This window comes from Theobroma cacao, chromosome 5, assembly GCF_053813885.1.
Source record: "Theobroma cacao isolate CCN51 chromosome 5, ASM5381388v1, whole genome shotgun sequence".
NCBI classification, from domain to species: domain Eukaryota; kingdom Viridiplantae; phylum Streptophyta; class Magnoliopsida; order Malvales; family Malvaceae; genus Theobroma; species Theobroma cacao.
The window spans coordinates 43,959,638-43,980,110 of NC_142643.1; the positions used below are offsets into that span (position 1 = coordinate 43,959,638).

The 20,473-nt window shown below is 34.1% G+C and overlaps 1 protein-coding gene and 1 pseudogene across 2 annotated transcripts; both read left to right on the forward strand.

Annotated features, from left to right (window-relative positions):
* The first annotated feature begins 7,968 nt into the window (after nt 1–7,968).
* LOC18599998 (germin-like protein subfamily 1 member 14 pseudogene) lies at nt 7,969–9,505 on the forward strand (annotated as a pseudogene). The gene is made up of 3 exons (XR_016026379.1): nt 7,969–7,975; nt 8,422–8,571; nt 8,754–9,505. The product of XR_016026379.1 is annotated as a germin-like protein subfamily 1 member 14 pseudogene (transcript).
* Nucleotides 9,506–12,040: 2,535 nt separating this feature from the next.
* Nucleotides 12,041–13,082, forward strand: LOC18599999 (germin-like protein subfamily 1 member 13). The gene is made up of 2 exons (XM_007030222.3): nt 12,041–12,252; nt 12,383–13,082. Exons 1-2 carry the CDS (start codon nt 12,126–12,128, stop codon nt 12,934–12,936), a joined length of 681 nt encoding a protein of 226 aa, XP_007030284.3. The 5' UTR covers nt 12,041–12,125; the 3' UTR covers nt 12,937–13,082.
* Nucleotides 13,083–20,473: the final 7,391 nt, after the last annotated feature.

The window sequence follows — 20,473 nt, forward strand, 5'->3', positions numbered from 1 at the left end:
GACTAAGGGAGGCAAGGAGCGACTACCGATTAGAAGAGAAGAAAGAAAGAAAAAAGAAGGGTAAGGGGTGGCTAGGGTTTTTATTTTTTATTCATTTTCTCTTTTTTTTAACATCAATTACTATTACATAAACATTTCACATTTGGATTAATGTGCAAAAAACACATTTTGTTATATAAATTTTATAAGTTTATAAATTATCATTTTTATAATATTAATATAAAATAAAAAAATAAATATATATTAAAAGTATTATAGTGTATATACAAAATAGTAATTATATTTTTTAAAATAAATCAAATTTATATAAAACATAGTTATTAAAAGACCTTATAATTTAATTAATAATCATAATTTTATTGATTATATGAATTTGTCCTTAGTTACATGAAATTTAAAAAAATAGCTAAGTTTCAAAACTATTCTAATCTCACAACTTCTTTTTAAATAATTAAGTTTATATATTATAAATTTATATAAACAAAAGTATATATATTATTTAGTAATTAATTTATACAATAGTAATTATATTTTTTATAAATAAACATAATATATAATATAAAGTGTATGTGTTAAAAGACATTACAAGTTTTATATTATAAAGTATATATATTAAAAGTATTATAGTGTATATACAAAATAGTAATTATATTCTTTTTAAATTAACCCAATGTATATAAAGTATAGATATTAAAAGATATTACAATTTAATTAATAGTTATAATTTTATTAATTATATGAATTTGCCCTTAGTTACATGAAATTTAAAAAAAATAGTTAAGTTTCAAAACTATTCTAATCTCACAACTTATTTTTAGACAATTAACTTAATATATTATTTAGTAATTAATTTATACAATAGTAATTATATTCTTTATAAATAAACATAATATATAATATAAAGTACGTGTTAAAAGACATTACAAGTTATATACTATAAAAGTGTATATATATATATATTGCAATTAATAATTTTGTAAGTTAGAATATTTATAATATTAACACAAAATAAAATATAAATATATTTATATTTAAAGTATGTATATTAAAAGTATTATAGTGTATATACAAAATAGTAATTTTATTCTTTATAAATGAACCCAATGTATATAAAGACAGTATGGATATTAAAAGACATTACAATTTAATTAATAATCATAATTTTATTAATTAATTTAATTAATTATAATTATTTGCCCTTAGTTACATGAAATTTAAAAAAAAATAATTAAATTTCAAAACTATTCTAATCTCACAACTTCTTTTTAGATAATTAACTTCATATATTGTAAATTTATATAAACAAATGTATATATATTATTTAATAATTCATTTATATAATAGTAATTATATTCTTTATAAATAAACATAATATATAATAGAAAGTGTATGTGTTAAAAGACATTACAAGTTATAGTAACTATAAAGTGTGTGTATATATATATATGTATGATTTGGATCCTATTACATTAATAATTATAATCATCTAAATGAAATTTATTATAATCTTACATAAATTATATATTAATATATATATGTAGACCCTTATTTAATATATCTCATATATATATATATATATATATATATATATATATATATATATTCAGTTATAAAGTTATATCAATTAAAAAATATAACTTGTACTTTAATTTTAATACAATTATATATTGATTTTTTTCTTAAACCATACTTGTTTATATATATATATATATAAAAATTTATATATATTTTCTATAGCTCTAGGTCAGATTTGCATGAATACATAGATATAATAAAATGATATTTTTTAAGCAAAAATATTAATAAGTTTAATATAAAACTTCAATCTTAATTTATATATATTAGCTAATTACAATTAAAACGTAAATAAAGTAATACATATTTTTATATGATTTTTATATCTTATCATGGTTTTTTATAAAATATAAAATTTTACATAGTTATTTTTTTCAATTTTGGAATAATATAACATTACCCTAATATGGTATTATTAATCAATATTGTATGATTCATTAAAGTTAAAAAAATTATACAAAATTACTCAAAAGAAAACATATTTAAACTTTAAAAAAATTTTACTTCAATAACTATGTATTTGCTTTTAGTAATATCTAATTTTTAAAAAATAATTAATAAAATTTATAAAAATTTTAAATTTTATAATTGGAAAAATTATGACTATTCCTAACGGAAAATTTCATTAGAAAGTTTAAAAAGTCATAAACGCTTTGATGCATTAAAAAGTTACTTTCCAATGAAAAATTTCGTTGGAAATTTCATTGGAAAGTTACTTTTTTCAATGCATCATTGACTCTTTAACTTTTCCAACGAAATTTTCTGTTGGAAAAGTTAAAGATTACATAGGAAATGTTTAGGAAAAATTTTCGTTGGAACTCCGTTGAAAATAATTAACAGTAAAACGTGTGTTCTGAAAATGAAATTTTCAACGGATTTTCAATGAAAAATTTCATTGGAAACTATCAAGATTACACCCGTTTTTTTTTTTTTTTAAGTTTAAAGCTCCAACGGATTTTCAACGGAATTTTCCGTTGAAAATATTAAACAGTAATATGTGTGTGTTGTACAAGTCAAATTTCCAACGAAAATTTTCGTTGAAAAATTTTCAACAGAAATTCGTTAGAAATCCGTCGGACAAGTATTTAAAAATTTTAATTAAATTCCGTTATAAATCCGTTATAAATCCGTTGAAAATTTTGAACGGAATTTTTTTCGTTGGAAATACAATGATTTTTTGTAGTGTGCATAGAAACCTGAAAACAAACCATTATTTTTCTTGTTCCAATTGTGAGCTACACAAATGACTAACCAACAAGTCATAAGCCGTCCCATTTACTCATGAAGATGGAGTTCTGCAATCCCATATGTTATAGTTGGCAGCTATGTTTCATGGACTTTACACTTTACCCTAATATGATCATGCCCAGTACTTTTTGGACAACTTCAATCAACATAGACACAATACTTAGATACTCAAACCTAATGAAAAAAATTGCCAAAAACATGACATAATCATGTCAGATTAGTACCCATGTTTGAACCAGGAACCTCAAACCATGTTAAATAAGTTGGTATCTGTAGTATTGGCCCAATTCAATTTTGCATCATTGCATGTATATCACCAAGAACTATTAGTCCTTTTATGCCTTAGCTTTAAACCCGTTCAACACTCTCTGTTGATATTGGGATTAACTGTTGGGGTTTAGCCTAGTGGAAAAGGGGCTCATCAAGTACATTCTGTAAATTTGCAAACTATTTGGGGATTGGGATCAATTTCCTATCCTAGTGGCTAGAACTTAAGTTGTATCTGTGTTTGGAGGTGTGCTGCAAGTCAGTTGAGGTTTAACAATAAGGTTGTTGCTCATCAGCATATAAAAAAATTTAGAAAAAAAAAAAAAAAAGAGATTTTGTTAAGCAGCTGAACCTTCTCTGCTAACTTACAGAGTTGTTAGACAATCTAGATTGAAATGTTTGCATGGATTTTCCAGAAGTGTGAATTTTCTGCAATGATTGGATATGACTTGGTAAAGTCAATTTCTTCTTATATAAGGACCTCAAAATTTGGAGTTTGGACAATGTTGCATTAACCTACTGCGAACACTAAGTCTTTTACATGAAAGATGCCTTGCTGTTGCTGCAGCAGGTATTATATCAAATAATTTACTCAAAGCAGTTAGTTCGAGACCTTCCTCGCGGTCAAAGTTATAGCTACTTGAACCTTTTCTTTTTTTAATTTACAGTTGAATTGGCTTACCAGAACTCATTTGTCATAACTCATGACAAAGACAACCTTTCAATCCATTTTTTTCATGTTTTTTTATCTAAGAAAACAATTTCTGTGTCAAGAAAAATGCTTCTGTTCTCACTTCTTTTGGCATATAATAATTAAACCAGATTCTTTTGCCCCTACTTGTCCACAGCTCTATCCAAAGAATTGAGCCTGAAAATATGAAACTCTTCTTTGAAAAGCAAAAAAAAAAAAAGAAACTGTGTAAAGTAGAAACTGCCACATTGGAATGAAGATTGATTTGATACCAGAAACCTAATGTCAGTACCAACCTTGTCTTGAACAATTACTGGTGAACATTTAAACAAAGAGGGGAACGAGTCCCAGAAGTAGTTTACTTTCTTGCCAGACTAGCTACGCAACAATTGGGTCATTAGACACAAAATTTTCTGAAAATTAAGTAGGCTGTGAACATCAGTCTTAGATGTTGCAGTCCCCTTGACATGAGATTGGTTGTGCTTTACCTACCAATATATTCGTCGCCCCTCTTTGAGCAATGTGCTTTGCTGATTAGTTAATAAACATATATAGAAACCACCAAAGCCTCCTCAACGTTCATAGAGCAAGTATCTGTGTATAATATTCAATACTCAAGTTATGTTCAATTCATATCAGTTTCGACTGATTCATCGACAATTCTCATACTATTTCTTGCAGCATCAGTTCTACACCAGTCCAGTCATGCTAACTAAGTGGTCAAAATGATAAAACAAAGACAGTAGCGGTAAAGCAAGGTTAATTAATCTTACAAGAAATTGATGTTTTCAATGTAATTGTAACACCCCGTACCCTCGTATAATAGTTAACATAACAGTCTCGGTAAGACGAAGGAATAATTGATGCGAGTTTATATGCTAAAGAGTGATAAAGGAGTAAAGGAATGCTCCAAAATAAAATATTTCGTACACGTGAAAATAATAATTAAATAATAATATCTTCGTCGAAAATAAATTAATGCGTTAAAAGGTGATTTGAAAGTGAAACGGGACATAATAATATGTTTCGAGACGAGAGGAAAAAATTTTTTTTAATAAAATAATATTTTATTTAATAAAATAATATTAAAATATTATTAATAATAATAACAATAAATGAATAAATAAATAAAATGAAATGAATAAAGAAAAGATGAATAATGAAATGGTAGGACGGGTGGAAAATGAAGCATGGCTTTTTTACTTTACTTTGACCACATGGGAGAAAAAAAATGGAACAAAGGTGGAGTGGGCAGCCGCCCATGTGGCAAATAAATAAGTTAAAAATATATATATTTTTTTTAAGTGATGAATTGAGTTAGTAGGGGCCGGAAGAAATGATGGTGCGAGGTCAGCCAAGTAAAACTAAATAAACAAATAAATAAATAAGTAAATATAGTTGACAAGCACAAAACGAATAAGGATGGTTGGGAAGAATAACAAGAAAAAGGGAGAAAGGCTGAACTCTGAGGAGACAAAACGGGAAAGAGAGAGAGAGAGAGCTGGTGAGAAAGAAAAATTTATTTTCTCATGTTGCTGCCGACAGCCACTTATGGAGCAAAAAAAAAAAAAAAGGGGAAAGGAGCTGATTTTGAGAGAGGAAAGGGGGCTGATTTGCTGCCGGTTTAAGGAGGAAAAAGGAGGCTGTGTGCTGTCGATTTTTGAGAGGAAAAAGGGGCTTTGTGCTACTGGATTTTGAGGAAGGAAAAGAGAGAAAGCTGGGTTTTTGGGGTGCTGTCGACCGTGAGAGAGAAAGGACGAAACTGTGGCTGGCGTTGAGAGTGAAGGAGGTATGATGGTGGCTGCAAATATGGTAAAAAAAAAAAAAAGAGCAGAAGAGAGAGAGAAAGAAACGGGAAAAGAAAGAAAGAAAAAAAATTGTAAGTTAATATTATATTAAGGTTTATAGGTGGTTTAATATTGTGTATATTTTGGATGAAAAATATGCAATTTGGTTAAGGAATTTTTATTAAGCTGCTTTTCAACAAGTGTGTGATTAAGTATATTGAGTTTAAATTATTATTAAGAAAGTTTATCGTGGAAGCATGTCGGATGAAGTACGTGACTGACAAATAGGAATAATTATACACGCGTACGAATCAATACCGACGTAGTAATTTCGTTATTGTGAGGTGAGTAGAAGGTGTTAATTTTAAAATTTTCGTAAATATATATCTATGCGTATAATTTATTTTAAACGTGAAAATTGTAGATAGCATGTGCTGGTAGCAATCTTAGGAAATTGTAGTTGCAAATTATGTTTAGAAATCATTTTGAATATATATATATATATATATATATATATATGTATAAATTATATGTAAAGTGTTTTGAAAATGAAGAAACAAGTCCTTTCACACTGTTTTACATCAAAATCTGTGTCTTATATTTATGCAGTGTGCATTTATGATTATATTGGTTATTCATCATGCGAATTATTGTTTTGAAATTCATGCATAAATATATTTTGAGAAAATGATAGATTTTATCATATGTTATGTTGAATGCTTTGGAAATAATTTTGAAACGAGATTTCGAGGATATAACAAAATTTTTAAAATGGATTTATAAACAAGAGACTCGAGAGTAGGTCGGCTGTCACTTCAGTTAAGTGTGACCCTCGTGCACGAGTGAGCTCTAGTTAGAGAACCTTCGAGTCGTCGACGAGCGGTTAGGCATGGCGGGGCTATGGCCTGTGATATATGTATACGTGGCTAGGCCATCAGTGATACGCGGTTGCGACCGCTTGATTCTCCGATGTCGGCCAACATCGTTGAGATTGCCATGGCACATGGGAATCCGGTGGAAGCGATGCTCCCGGATGTTATTACGTGGTAGCGGGACCACGGGTTTATTTTCATTCCCTACTCGAGAGTGGCATCTCTGGATTTCAAACTCATATCTCTTTGCATGGTGAAAACGAAATTTAACAGTTTTTCCGCAGCTCCTCTTTTTTTTACGATGAAATGAATTTTAACTCCTCGCATACAAGGTGATTTGTGATTTATGTATAAGTTTAAATAACATTCGATTTCATGGGAGCTTGCCCGAATTTATTAAATTGATTTGAGTAAAATGTCAATTGATTTCGACGGTAAAAATCCTTTTATGTACAATTGTTTTAAAATAATATTTCAAATGATTGTCTTGAAAAAGGTTATTGATTTGTTTCTGAGGGGAAACTTTTATCTACTTGGTTGATTTACCACTTGAAATTATTGCAATACATAAGAAATTCTTTGTTTTTCATATAAGGCACAAACGTCCATTTGAAATAAATTGTTTTTATAATCCTGCATTTTTAATATCAACTGATCTGCTGTTTGTTTGTTTCTCATCTACGCCCTACTCACGGAGTCAATGATCACTAAGTCTGTGAGACTCACACCCCTCTTTTTCCCCTTTTGCATACAAAGATCAGCCTAGCGTATAATCATCAGCACGTTCGGTTCACCACAAATAGGTAAAGTTATCTCATAGCATTTTATCCTGAGTCGCTCTGCTGTTAGAGGTTGAGTTATAGTACTTTGGTTTTACTATGTAAACGAATATTAGTTTTGATATAAACGAAAATTTGGGATTTTTGAACCCAATGTATTTAATTGTGATGTCACGACTTAAAAGTCAAAATTCAATAGCTATGCTTGTTGTTGAATTTATGTTATAAATATATATGGTTCAAACATTAATACGGTTTAGTAAAAGTGTACAGTGAGTTATTGAGAAATTTTTTTCAGACTTGTTCGGGACTTGACGGAATCTCCGGAGTTCTCGTACGCCGGTAGCGACCGAGGAGGGGTCGTTACAGTAATAAGCATACATGTCATAGGTTAAGTATCTATGAACATGTCAGAATAGACTTTTCAACCTGAGATATCTTCAGCCAAAAAACCAGAAGCTCTAAGTCTTATCGTAAATTTATCGCAATTGTGCTCCATGAATCATGCTATTAATTTGTATATCAATTTATTGAGCTCTACGTAAAATCTGTTGGCCTGTTGCACCAGCATAATAAATAATAAATTCACATTTAGTACCTTAATTGAATTAAGGAGAAAAAATAAGCCACCAAAAGGAAGAAATAGTCTTGCTATCATTAATTAGTACTGTTTTAGGAAATTAGCATGAGAAGATGGAAAATCATATGCAATTTCTAGATCTTGTACTGGTAAATAAGTAACATTCAACATGGATGGTGAAATGTCAGGAAAGTGATAGATAGTATAGAGGCATACCATTGGATAAGAGCCCATACAGTTTAAGAATAGATATAGAATTCTAAAGTCAAACGAGAGATTGGTTGCCTGACTTTCGGATCCAACCTACACTCTGAAAACATCATAGACAGAAACATGACAACTTCCAAGGCCAATTTTTCAATAATGTAAGCATAAGGTTGAGTAAAAAAAACCAGCATAATGAATAAATGAGTGAAACTTTTTTGGAGATTAATTAATGATTCTTCTTGAAAAGTCTTTACCTGCTAGTTAATGAAAATATTGACCTGGTCATTGGCTTCCATCTATTTTTTTTTCTTTTGAAAAGCCATTGGTATCCATCTATAAATAGCACTGCCTGCCATACAAAGTTTCTCACTCTTCTCCAAAACCAATAGCATACAACTAGCTAACTCAAAGTAAGCAAAGCTTAGCTGGTATATCATAACGAAAGGAATTCACTGCTTCCTTGTTGCTTTTACCCTCTTGGCTTTTGCTAACTCATTAGCATCAGCCTTCGACCCTAGTCCTCTCCAGGACTTTTGTGTGGCTATCAACGACACCAAGAATGGCGGTAGGCATTTAGTCTAATTATGTTTTCAGGACTTTATGTTATATTCATGATGCCAATGCCTGAGCTGAAGGACTTTTAGCTTAGGAGGAATATTTTTTTAATAATATAATAGCATTGCTAAAAGGTACTATGCTTTTGCATGGGATGATATACGTATATCAACTAACCTGTCTTTCCTGCAGTGTTTGTAAATGGGAAGTTCTGCAAGGACCCCAAGCTCGCAGTAGCAGATGACTTCTTCTATTCAGGCCTCAACATGCCAGGAAACACATCAAATCCAGTTGGATCAAATGTCACTACTGTCAATGTTGACCAAATACCAGGACTTTAACACCCTTGGCATATCTCTGGTTCGAATTGACTATGCACCTTATGGTGGCCTAAACCCCCCTCACACTCACCCCCGTGGCACTGAAATCCTAGTGGTCGTGGAGGGCACACTCTATGTTGGTTTTGTTACATCCAACCTGGAGAACCGTCTCTTCACTAAAGTCCTAAATCCTGGAGATGTTTTTGTTTTCCCAATTGGTTTGATCCACTTCCAGTTCAATATAGGGAAAACTAAGGCTGTCGCCTTTGCTGGTCTCAGCAGCCAAAATGCAGTGGTTATAACTATTGCTAAGGCAGTCTTTGGCTCAAACCCACCAATCAATCCAGATGTTCTCACAAAGGCCTTCCAGTTGGACAAGACTGTGGTTAGCTATCTTCAGTCCCGGTTCTGGTCAGATTAAAAACTAATTTAAGAGCCAAATCAAAACCCAGAAGTTTGTTGCTTGTTTTGAATAATGTTGCCATTAATTTTCTACATGAAAATCATATTATTCTACTTACTGTAATACAAAAAACAGGCTGGTTGATGATGTACCTCTCTAGTCTCCTCTGTCCTTGTGATCATTCTGGGTATAAAAATCATAATATATACGTCAATTTGCAATCTCTCTCTCATGCTCGTATGTGTATACAAGGTAAAAAGCAGATAGAATTTTACAGAAACAAGTCAAGTAACTTTGAAGCAATATACTTTGTATTCTTTTGCAAGTGTCAAAATATAGTGCAAAAATAAGAGGTTGATTACCCAATGGTCTGAGGTGTGCACTAGTAATGATAAACATTGTCTGATGAAGAGGTTGAGATATGAACAACTTCAACATAACATTATAATCAGAGAAATCAGATTAGGGTGAAAATTAAACAGGATATTAATTTGCTGACTCTTGGGGTTGAATCAATTACATATTCAACACCCCAAACCCTGCCTTCCCCTGCGAGGTACACTGCATATAAAATAATTCTGAAGGTGGAATTCTACAGAACCAAATGCTTTACCTGTTAGATAAGTTGGTACGTTCAACTTCGATCCAATTAATTGTGTCCAAAATATCACTAAGAAGACAAGGCATGTCCCTCACTTTGTAGAGTAACCTGGTAGATATTAGGTGGAAAAAATAAAAAAAGAACAGAGTTGTTGAGGTGCAGAACGTTCTCTTAGTATGCTTGTGAGACTAACTAAGGTTTTTTATTTTTATTTTCTTTAATGGCCAGACGAGTTGATGAGTTGTTAGACAATCTAGAATTGGAATATATCCATAAGGATACTAAAGAGTTAAATCTGTAATGAATTGATTTTATGACTCGGTGAAGTCAGTTGCTTATTGATGTAATTAGATCTTGAATACTGGTGTATAAGCCTAAACCGAAGCTGTCAGTTTGTCGATATATTAAAGTACAAATGCCTTGCCCTTGCTGCTACATCTTGCCATAGCTATCTACTTCATCTGCTAGCTCAGGGCCTTGCACAATCAACATGTTCGTTACTTGCTCCTTTACTCCCTTTTCTGTTTCTGCCTTTTTCAGTAATTCAGTTGTTTTAAAAATTGAGTGATCTTACAAGAACTCATGAGTCATGACAAATTTGAAAGACAAGTCCCTATAAATGTCAAGAGAAATGCTTCTGTTCTTCATTTCTTGTGGCATCTAATTAACTGCGTATGCTTCTTTGCCTAATATTAATCTGATGACAGGTAGAAGCTGCCATGAAAATATGAAACTCTTCTCAGAACACATCATAAGATAAACTGATTAATTACAAAGGATACATATATAATGTCAGCAACAAATTTGTATTAAATAATAACATGTGATCTCTCACATAAATATGATTCAAAGTCTTTGAAGTTACAGAAGTCTTCAAGCTTACCTTTTTTTTTTCACGTCTGGAAGACTGACTAGGCAAATTTGAGTCATTACACGTTACACGGTCACAATTGCAAGTTGCAATCCATTGAACAGGATCTGCATAGTATAATCTGTTGATAATTTTTTTGTACCTCAATGTCATTATCACCTACCAATACTTTTAACAACTATTCTTATTGTTCATTAATAATGTTATGCAAGATAATTAATCACTTGCTATTTTGCCATTTGGCTTTGAGCAGTTGCTTCCCTGGTTAGTTCACCAAATAAAGAAATCACCAAGTGACCTCAATGCTCAATGATTATTCATGTCTGTGAGAGTCACAACTGAGTCATCACCCACAATTCTTGAAACAGTTTCTTCCAGCCACAGTTTTGCCAATTCTAAGATCAATTCAAAGCCGCCCTAATTAATTTTTGGCTAATTGAAGATGTTTGAGTCTAGCATGATTAATTGAACTTGCAAGAAATTACTAATGTTGTGAATGTGATAAGCACAGATGTAATATGTTTGAGTATTCATGAACATGTCAGATTAGACTTTGTCAATTGAGACTACATAATATGTTGATTAGTTAGAAACCTTGAATGTAGCATAAGTTTTTGTCTCATTAGCACTTCTTAGATCATGCTAATTATAAGGAAGGAATTGAGTTCAACAGACAAAACTTTGCCGGCTATTTGCAGCAACTCCAGATATAAATGAAATTATCTCACTCAAATAATGAATAAAAAAAGGGACAAAGTTTAAGGTATGAAGAAGACTATGTAAAACTGTTTATGATCAGTTCATATTTGATGGTATGTGATGCACTTCCTAAATATCTATAAACTTATTTACTTAGGAAACATTCATTTGCTACCTAATCCAAATTTTTTATAAATGTTTGTAATTTCAAAGAAGTCGCAAATAAGTTATGACTGTTTCATAATGTGGAGAATTATAGCCCAACTGCAGGTGATCAAATATGAACTTGTTTCTAGCATTCCTTTCCACAAAGGCAACACAGAATAAATCAACGTATAAAACTTCAATCCAAAAAGAAAAATATAGGAAAGATACATAGAAGTCTTAAGTGAATTAAGACCTGTTCCACGACAATATCCATGCCATGGATGAGGAAAACGGGACTAGAAAGTGTAGTTGTTGAAGAATGATTCATCCCCGAAATAGAAAATAACTAGTTGCAAAGGCACATGGCCAGTAGTCACCAACTTCATTGAGAGGAAACAAGGACCCGTTCATTTGTTTTCCATCTATAAATAGACCTTTCTGCCATGCAGGATTTTCATCCCTCTCCCAAGTAGTAGCATACAGCTCCACAAGGTAGGATAGATTTCCTGCAATCGGAATTGTAATGAAAGGAGTTCAACTTTTCCTTGTAGCTTCTGCCTTCTTGGCCTTCGCTTGGTCATTAGCCTCAGCTTCTGACCCTAGCCCTCTCCAAGACTTCTGTGTAGCCATCAATGACACCAAGGATGGCGGTATGTTATAGTATTACGTTTTGTCTTTCAGCATTTTCATGTTAATTATTATTTTATGTCAATGACTATAATTTCCATTCCGAGCCATATTTTTCTTCATAATTAACGAACATTACTTTCATTGATGCAGTGTTCGTAAATGGGAAGTTCTGCCAGGACCCAAAGCTTGCCAAGGCCGAAGACTTCTTCTATTCAGGGCTCAATATCCCCAGAAACACATCAAATCCATTGGGATCAACTGTGACTCAGGTCAATGTTGCACAAATACTAGGACTTAACACTCTTGGCATATCTCTGGCTCGAATTGACTATGCTCCGTACGGAGGCCTAAACCCCCCTCACACTCATCCTCGTGCCTCTGAGATCCTAGTAGTTTTAGAGGGCACACTTTATGTTGGCTTTGTTACATCCAACCCGGAGAATCGTCTCATCACCAAAGTCTTGTACCCTGGAGATGTGTTTGTTTTCCCAGTTGGTCTCATCCACTTCCAGCTCAATATAGGGAAAACTAATGCAGTTGCCTTTGCTGGTCTCAGCAGCCAAAATCCAGGAGTTATCACTATTGCAAAGGCAGTCTTTGGCTCAAACCCTCCCATCAATCCTGATGTTCTCACCAAGGCCTTCCAGCTGGACAAGAATATTGTTACCTCTCTTCAGTCCCGGTTCTGGTGGGACAACAATTAATTTGAATAATGTGTCATGAATCCATAAGATATGGTAGCTTTTTATTTTGAATAATGTGTCATCCATCTTCCTTGCTGTTGTCCATCTTCCTTGCTGTTGTCATAAACCTAATAATAATGGATCAAGTGATTACATTTGTACCTCTCCTTTGCTGTGTTCAGCATTCTATATATTAAAATATTTTAGGCCATAACACTGCATTCTATGTATTCTGTGCGCCTTTGAACATGTGCAGTGAAATTTATAATTAGTGGTTAATAGTGCAATGCTGTCAAGAAGGAGAAATGTACAATTGGTGAAGTTGATATTTGCAGACCTCATTAGAAAATTAACGGGGCAAGTTAATCAGTATAGTTAGCAAAAAAGACTATAAATTTGGCAAATAAAGAATGCAGGGCAGGTTAAATAAAATGTGTACAATTAACATCACACAACCTCTCCTCCTCTTTCCTCCCAAGGAAACCCTAAAGGAATAATAATTTTGATCCTTTCAGATGCATGTTGATAAGCAGGTTTCCTAAGTTTGCAGGTCAATTCTCCAAACAATAAGACCTTAAATGCATCCTAAGGAAAAAACATGATCTGGTGAGATGACAGCAATTATTGATATAAGTGATCACAGTGAAATGAGACCTATTAGTTACTAAAGCTTTTAATTGAGTGTGTGACCTGCAACATCGATCCTTGAATTTGGGCAAATGATGCCTGACCTTACAAGAATTTAAGTGTAACTTATGTGTGCATGCCAAACTTTTATCAGACAATAATGTGAATAATGATTTAATAATAGGACTAAGTCTCACCCGGCAAGGACAAAGGAAATCTTATATTCCAATACTTTCTCATCTAGATGTTTGAATGTTGCGAACACTGATGTTTGGATGTTGAAATCAGCTCAACTTAGTTTGCTTTTTATAGTTATCAGATATTATATAAGAAGATAAAAGGAACAAATATATTTATTTATTCTTCTTTCTAAAGACATATGTTTATACTTTTTTTTTTTTTAAGATTAAAAGTATTTCCATTAAATCAGGGTGAAATCCCCTATGTGCATAAAAAGGAAGGGACTAGGAGAGACTTGGTCCAGGTGCCCTTCCTGAAGCTTGGCATACAAAAAGGCCAGCTGAAAACAAAATACTATACAACTACAAAATATGATATTAGCAAGACTCAAAGAAGTTACAGCCACCCTTAACAGCCAGAAAGGGCGAAGGGAGAGCAAGAGTGAGAAACATGGCCATTTTGGATGTTTCTCCCTCTTGCAAATCCATACTCAAGCAAAACAACCCAAAAAGCTTTTGGCCTTATCATGCAAAAAGCGATCTTCACCAGCAACATAGCAGTAAACACAGTCAAAAGCATGCCCAATCACTCAAGCAGTTATAGAAACACACATAGCAGATCATGGGCTCTATCAATCCCAGACTTGGCAAGGTTACCAGCTACCGTATTACCTGACCTTGGAGTGTGTTTTATCTTCCAGCCAGCAACTTTGTCTTTAAGGGAAACAGTCTGAAGGATGAGTTGCCGTAGCTTCCATGGGGTTTTCTCAGGGTGTGTCATCCACAAGACCACATTCTTGGAGTCAGATTCAATGATAATACCAGTAGAGTTCGCCCATGAGGAGGCAGAAAACAAAATCATAGCCTCTCTCACTGCAAGGATTTCGGCAAGGTTAGCATCTCCTCAACCTGCTTTCTTCAAAAAGGTCATCTTGACAGCCCCTTTGTTATCGCGTAAAACTCCTCCAATTCCAAGATGGCCTGGACATCCTCTAGCAGCCCCATCAGTATTAAATTTGAGCCAACCTGCAGGTGGACATTCCCAAGAGACCATGCTCTTAACCTTTCTCTTTGAGGTTGGAGCAGAAGCCAAGAAAGGAGTGGTAGCAATATCAAAAATGGCGTTGTCACCAGGCCATTGGGACTTGACCTACCACGCCACTCTCAATTTGACAATATCCAACACTTTCAACAAATCCCACATTTTCCCATCAAAAATCATTTCATTTCTATAAAGCCAGATGGACCAAATAATGGTGAAGAAGGACATCCTCCACACTTTTCTCTTGACCAATTCCACATAATGAGAATTCCAAGCCTTAAAAAACGAAATAGAAACCATTGGCATACAAGTAGTGATTTTCCATTCATGACACCACAAGCACCACAGCCTCCAAGATTCAATGCAAGAGAAGAAAAGATGGCTGACTGATTCCATTTCGTTGTTACATAACACACAATTAGCCGCCTCAGAGTGAAGGAGATTTCTCTTAACAAGTTCTTCTTTAATGGCTACTCTGCCCCTTAGCACTTGCCATACGAGGATTTCGACCTTTGGTGGAGCCAAACCAGCCCACACATTCTTCCAAAGGTCCATGTCAGTGTCACCGTTATTAAGAACTGACTTATAAAAAGAATTGGAAGAGTTCTTCTCGCTTGGCGTATGCTTCTAGATAAGTTTGTCTTTGGACTCAAGGTCAAGATGGACATCCCTCAAAAGGCCCATGAATTGTTCCCAAGTCTTTGCCTCCCAATCAAAGACACTTCTACGAAGTTGAACATGCCACTGCCACTTTCTATTATCCCAAGACCCGAACTCATGCACTTTGCCAGTTTTGTTAACAGCAAGGGCAAAGATACGTGGAAAGGCCACTTTAAGGATAAAGCCCTCGATCCATTCATCTTCCCAGAAGTAGATATTAACACCATTCCCAATTGACTAACCGAAACCTACACGTAAGAAAAAAGAGAAACTCCTCGAAGGGGTGAGAGGGTTAGTAATACTTTTCCAGATGTTAGACAAGTGTCTACCACCTGGGTCGAAAGGTAAAAGACTCATATTATCCCCCCCGTACTTCCCAATGATGGTCTTACACCACAAACTCTCTCTATTACCATTATATTTCCAAATCCATTTATTTAAGAGTGCTCGATTCTTAAGCCGAAGATCGATGATTCCAAGACCCCCTTGGTCTCTCAAGGTGCATACCGAATCCCAACTCACCCAATGGATACGTTTCCTCTCCTCATAACCTCCCCACAAAAACCTTCACTATATTCTGTCGAGTTCCTGTTTAACCCCAATTGGAAGCTCAAAAAGAGACATGTAGTAGATAGGAAGGCTAGCAAGAACAGATTTAATTAAGGTTAACCTTCCTTCAATCGAAAGCATATTGGATTTCCATCCAACAAGTCTGGCCTCAAATTTGTCGATCATCGGTAGCCAAATACTTACAGAGTGGTGTCTTGTACCCAACGAGAGGCCTAAATAAATGGAAGGCAATGATCCAACTAAGCAGGGGATTCTACTTGCCCAAGACTCTAACCTGTTCCTCAGATTGATCCCATAAAGGCTACTTTTTTGGAAGTTAATCTTGAGGCCTGAGATAACTTGAAAGCACCTTAAAACTGTTCAACACACTTTCAAGCTCCGATTTACTCCAAATCATGGTATCATCAGCGTATTGAAGGTGAGAAATAAGGAGGCCACTACTACCAACTTCCACACCTTTACATAGCTAATAGCAATAGCTTTATGCATGAGGGCACTGAAGGCTTCCACCACAATATTAAAGAGGAATGGTGAGAGCGGGCCACCTTGACGTAAACCTCGTTTCATTTTGACATTCCTAGAAAGAGATCCATTAACAAGCGCTGAAACAGTAGCCGAAGTAATACAAGACATAATAAATTTCCTCCACCGATCACCAAACCCCATTTGCCCCATGACAAACTCAAGGAAGGACCAATCCACACTATCAAAAGCTTTCTCAATGTCCACTTTGAAGAAAATCCACCCTCTCTACTTTTTTGGAGGCAGTCGACAAGCTTATTAGCAATGAGAGAGCAATCTGTGATTTGCCTACCTTTGATAAAGGCAAATTGGTTAGGACCAATAATCTCCTCAATGACCACTTTGAGTCTATTAGCCAAGACCTTTGCCACAACTTTATAAACATTTCCTATCAAGCTGCTAGGCTTGTATTCTGTAAGTGCCGTAAAGTTATTGCATTTAGGAACAAGAGTAACAAATGATGTGTTCATTCGTTCATCTAACTTACTAGTGTTGTAGAAGTTTTCCATGAAAGCCATAACCTCTTCTTTGAATATTGCCCATTGTGACTTCAAGAAACCAAAATTAAAACCATCTGGGTCTGGTGCTTTGCTCCCATCACAACTAAAGATAGCATCTCTAACTTCTTCCTCGGAGAATTGGTTCTCTAGCAGATGAGATGATTGAAGAGTGAGTTTCCCTATATCCACATTCCAACCACTGAGTTTTGTAACTGATTTAAGCTCATAAAGATTCTCAAAGTGTCGTGCCACCTCTTCTTTAATGCTTGGGGGGTCCACAATCTCAACGTCATTTACTCTTAGCCTATCAATGTGATTCCTTATCTTTCTTGCGAAAGCCACAGCATGAAAGTATCTAGTGTTTTTGTCCCCCTCAAGGAACCATTTCACCCTTGACTTTTAATGCCAAGATCTTTTTTCGACTCTATAAGCGGACTAGAGGACAGTTTTAAGTTTTATAATTTCCACCCTATTCGCCCTTTCAGAAGTGTCGGCTTGCCATTCCTGCATTTTCTTTTGGATCTCATTTTCTAAGGCTTTAATTTTAATATGACAATTGTTCCATTTTGAAGCTTGCCATTCCTTTATTTCAGATTTGGTAAAGCGCAATCTCAGCCACAGGTCTCCTTTTGTTTTATACTTTCCTCTGCTTTCTTCCCAAGCCTTGGCAAAAGTCTCCTTAAAACCCTCTTCATTGAGCTAGTGATTAAAAAAATGAAAAGGCTTTGGTCCCCAATCAACATTAATCTCACTTAGTGTAACCGGATTATGATCAGAAAGTGAAGAGGGCAAGCAAACCTGTCTCAAGTTTTAAAGTCTCTCGAGGGCATCCACATTAATTAGAATTCTGTCTAACCTGCTAAAAATCACCTCCTCCCTATTGTTGCACCAAGTAAATTTACTACCACTTAAAGGGACGTCAATAAAGTTTGCCTCATTAACAAATTGTCTAAATGCCTTCATTTCTCTTACATTGGTTGTTGCCCCTAACCTTTCTTCCTCTCATAAAACAACATTGAAGCCTCCTCCAATGAACCATGGCATTGTCATCTCACTTAATTTACCCACTATCTCTGCCCATAACTCTTCCTTCAACCTGTCATTGGCCAAAGCATAGATATTTCCGAAGCCACATTCCCAGTCCCCTTTTTTTATTCTGCCTCTAAGAAGAATAAAGTTTCTGCCAACATAGTTATTCTCAATGTCAATAAAGTTATCTTGCCACAAGGAGATGAGCTCCCTCCGAATCAACCGCAAGGCCTTTATACATTCCTCTTCTGCTTAAAGTGTTGAAGGTTCTATTATTGGCCTTTATAAATTTGGTTTCCTGGAGCATCACCACATTTGGTTTCTCACTATTAATTAATCTTTTGACAACTCTACATTTCTTATTCCTGTTAAGACCCCTGACATTCCATGCGAGCAGCTTCATAAAAGGAGAGGGAAACCCAAAGAAAACTTACCAGGTCATTTGCCTCAATTGGCGTTTGCCCTTTACATCTCTTTCTCTAATTTTGCAAACTCTGTCACCAAAGTCTCTTTGCTGTCAACGAAGAGCAATCCCAGTTTCTCAGCAACCTTCTGCGTGGCCTCTGCCTCTCTTTGAATTGAGAGTTTCCTGTTACTAATATTACTATCAATGACTGAAGTATCAGGCATCTCATCATATTCCTTGTCAATCTGTACTGCTCTGGTCAGTTTTCTTAATTTGGTTTTTGCTGTAGTTGCTTCCCTTGACTTGACAATGTTGTCTGTAACCCTCAGTTTATTTTTCACCATCTCACAATTTCGAGAACCTCAATCGGAATAGTGACTAGCTGCTTTAAGTTTAACCCACTTCTGTTCAGTCCAATAGTGGCATTTCCTAAGCTAATTAGGTCGCCACTAGTTGAGTGACAATCCTCTTGATACTGCTTCAATCCTATTGCAAACCTTGAGAGCAAGCTAGTAGAGTACATGCAAGTCCCAGACCCGAGACATGACAAACACCGCATACCTGTAAAGTATAATCCTACAGACATTCAAGGCTCTAAAATATATATCTTAAACCATTACTAAAAGAGACTGATATACCTGAAGAATTTAGTGATTTAGAAACTATATATGTTGACAGAATTTCCAAATATCATAATTCGACAATATTCAAAATTAAATCTCCAAAACCATAAAGCTACTAAGTCAAGATAAAAGTCTGAATACTAATTAAGATAATTCGATGTTCATAATATTTAAATAAATCCTAGATAATTTAAGTGTTACTAAATTAAACATCACTCCCCAAAATTCTCGCGTGGTTGACCAAATCACAACTTGAAAAAAAATTTGAAGGAAGGGGTGAGTCCAACTACTCAGCAAGTAACTAACATCCCTTCAGCCGGATTAAGCATGCTTAAAACATTTAGGGCAAAATATCATTTACAAATAACAGAATCACAAAATATTGGGTAATCTTCTTTGGAATCACATACTTCAAAATTTACGCATTCAAATAACAGAACAAATATATTCACAATATTTAACTTTTAATGGTCTCCTGTAACATGCTACGACCACACTTAACCCCTGTGGCATAGGTCAAAAATAGAACCACAATTAACCCCGGTGGCACGGGTCAGAAGCATATCAAAGCAACCATTGGCTGCACTGAACAGATATCACAAATACTACTATTCTGTAACCGGTAGTGCGGTTGGGAGATCGATCTCTAATCACATAATACATGTCGACATAGCCAACATTTAACCCCCATTGGCAGGGTCAGAGCATAGCCATACTAGGAGACAAAACAGAAATATATATTTTTAAATTACCCAAAATCCAGAAAACAGTATATCAAATTTCTCAAGCGTATCTCATACACCACAAAAGTATATTTGTTTCAAACTAAATATTTGTGTTTATATTTGCGAAATCATATATGCATACATTATACATAGTCATGAACAAATTTCAAAATCAGAAATCACATTTTGCATAAACCACATTCTAAATCCAACATATACTCTCATATACATATACATTTTGCATGCTTAACTCGATTTTAATAAATCATAGGACAAAATATTATATCTCATGCACAAATTCAGATTGAAGCTAATTTTTAAGGTGTGAAAACACCGAAGGGATATCAGTCACTTACATGATCTCGTTAATTTTACTTTCAAGTAGCAAATCCGAAAATCCTCTTAGTAGCCTAGTATTTCGAGAAACACAAAAATCAGAACTAAATTTGCAAACAGATCCTACAATGTGACTTTTCGTTGACCATCCTAAGCACTTAGGGTGTGTAGCGACTTCTATTACAATTTATGAACTTTTTTTTTTGTTAATAAGGTAATATATTATTATTATTATTTATATTTTTGAATTAAACAAAATTTCAATAAGGTTGAGAATTAAACTTAAATCATAAAATCAGTAAGGATTTTAAATTTCAGATAGAGAAATAATATTAATTT

Bases quoted from the DNA above. Each gene is read 5' to 3' on its own strand.
- LOC18599999 (XM_007030222.3), top strand. From the start codon at position 12,126: ATGAAAGGAGTTCAACTTTTCCTTGTAGCTTCTGCCTTCTTGGCCTTC. The intron at 12,253-12,382 runs GTATGTTATAGT...TCATTGATGCAG, and splicing joins CAATGACACCAAGGATGGCG to TGTTCGTAAATGGGAAGTTC.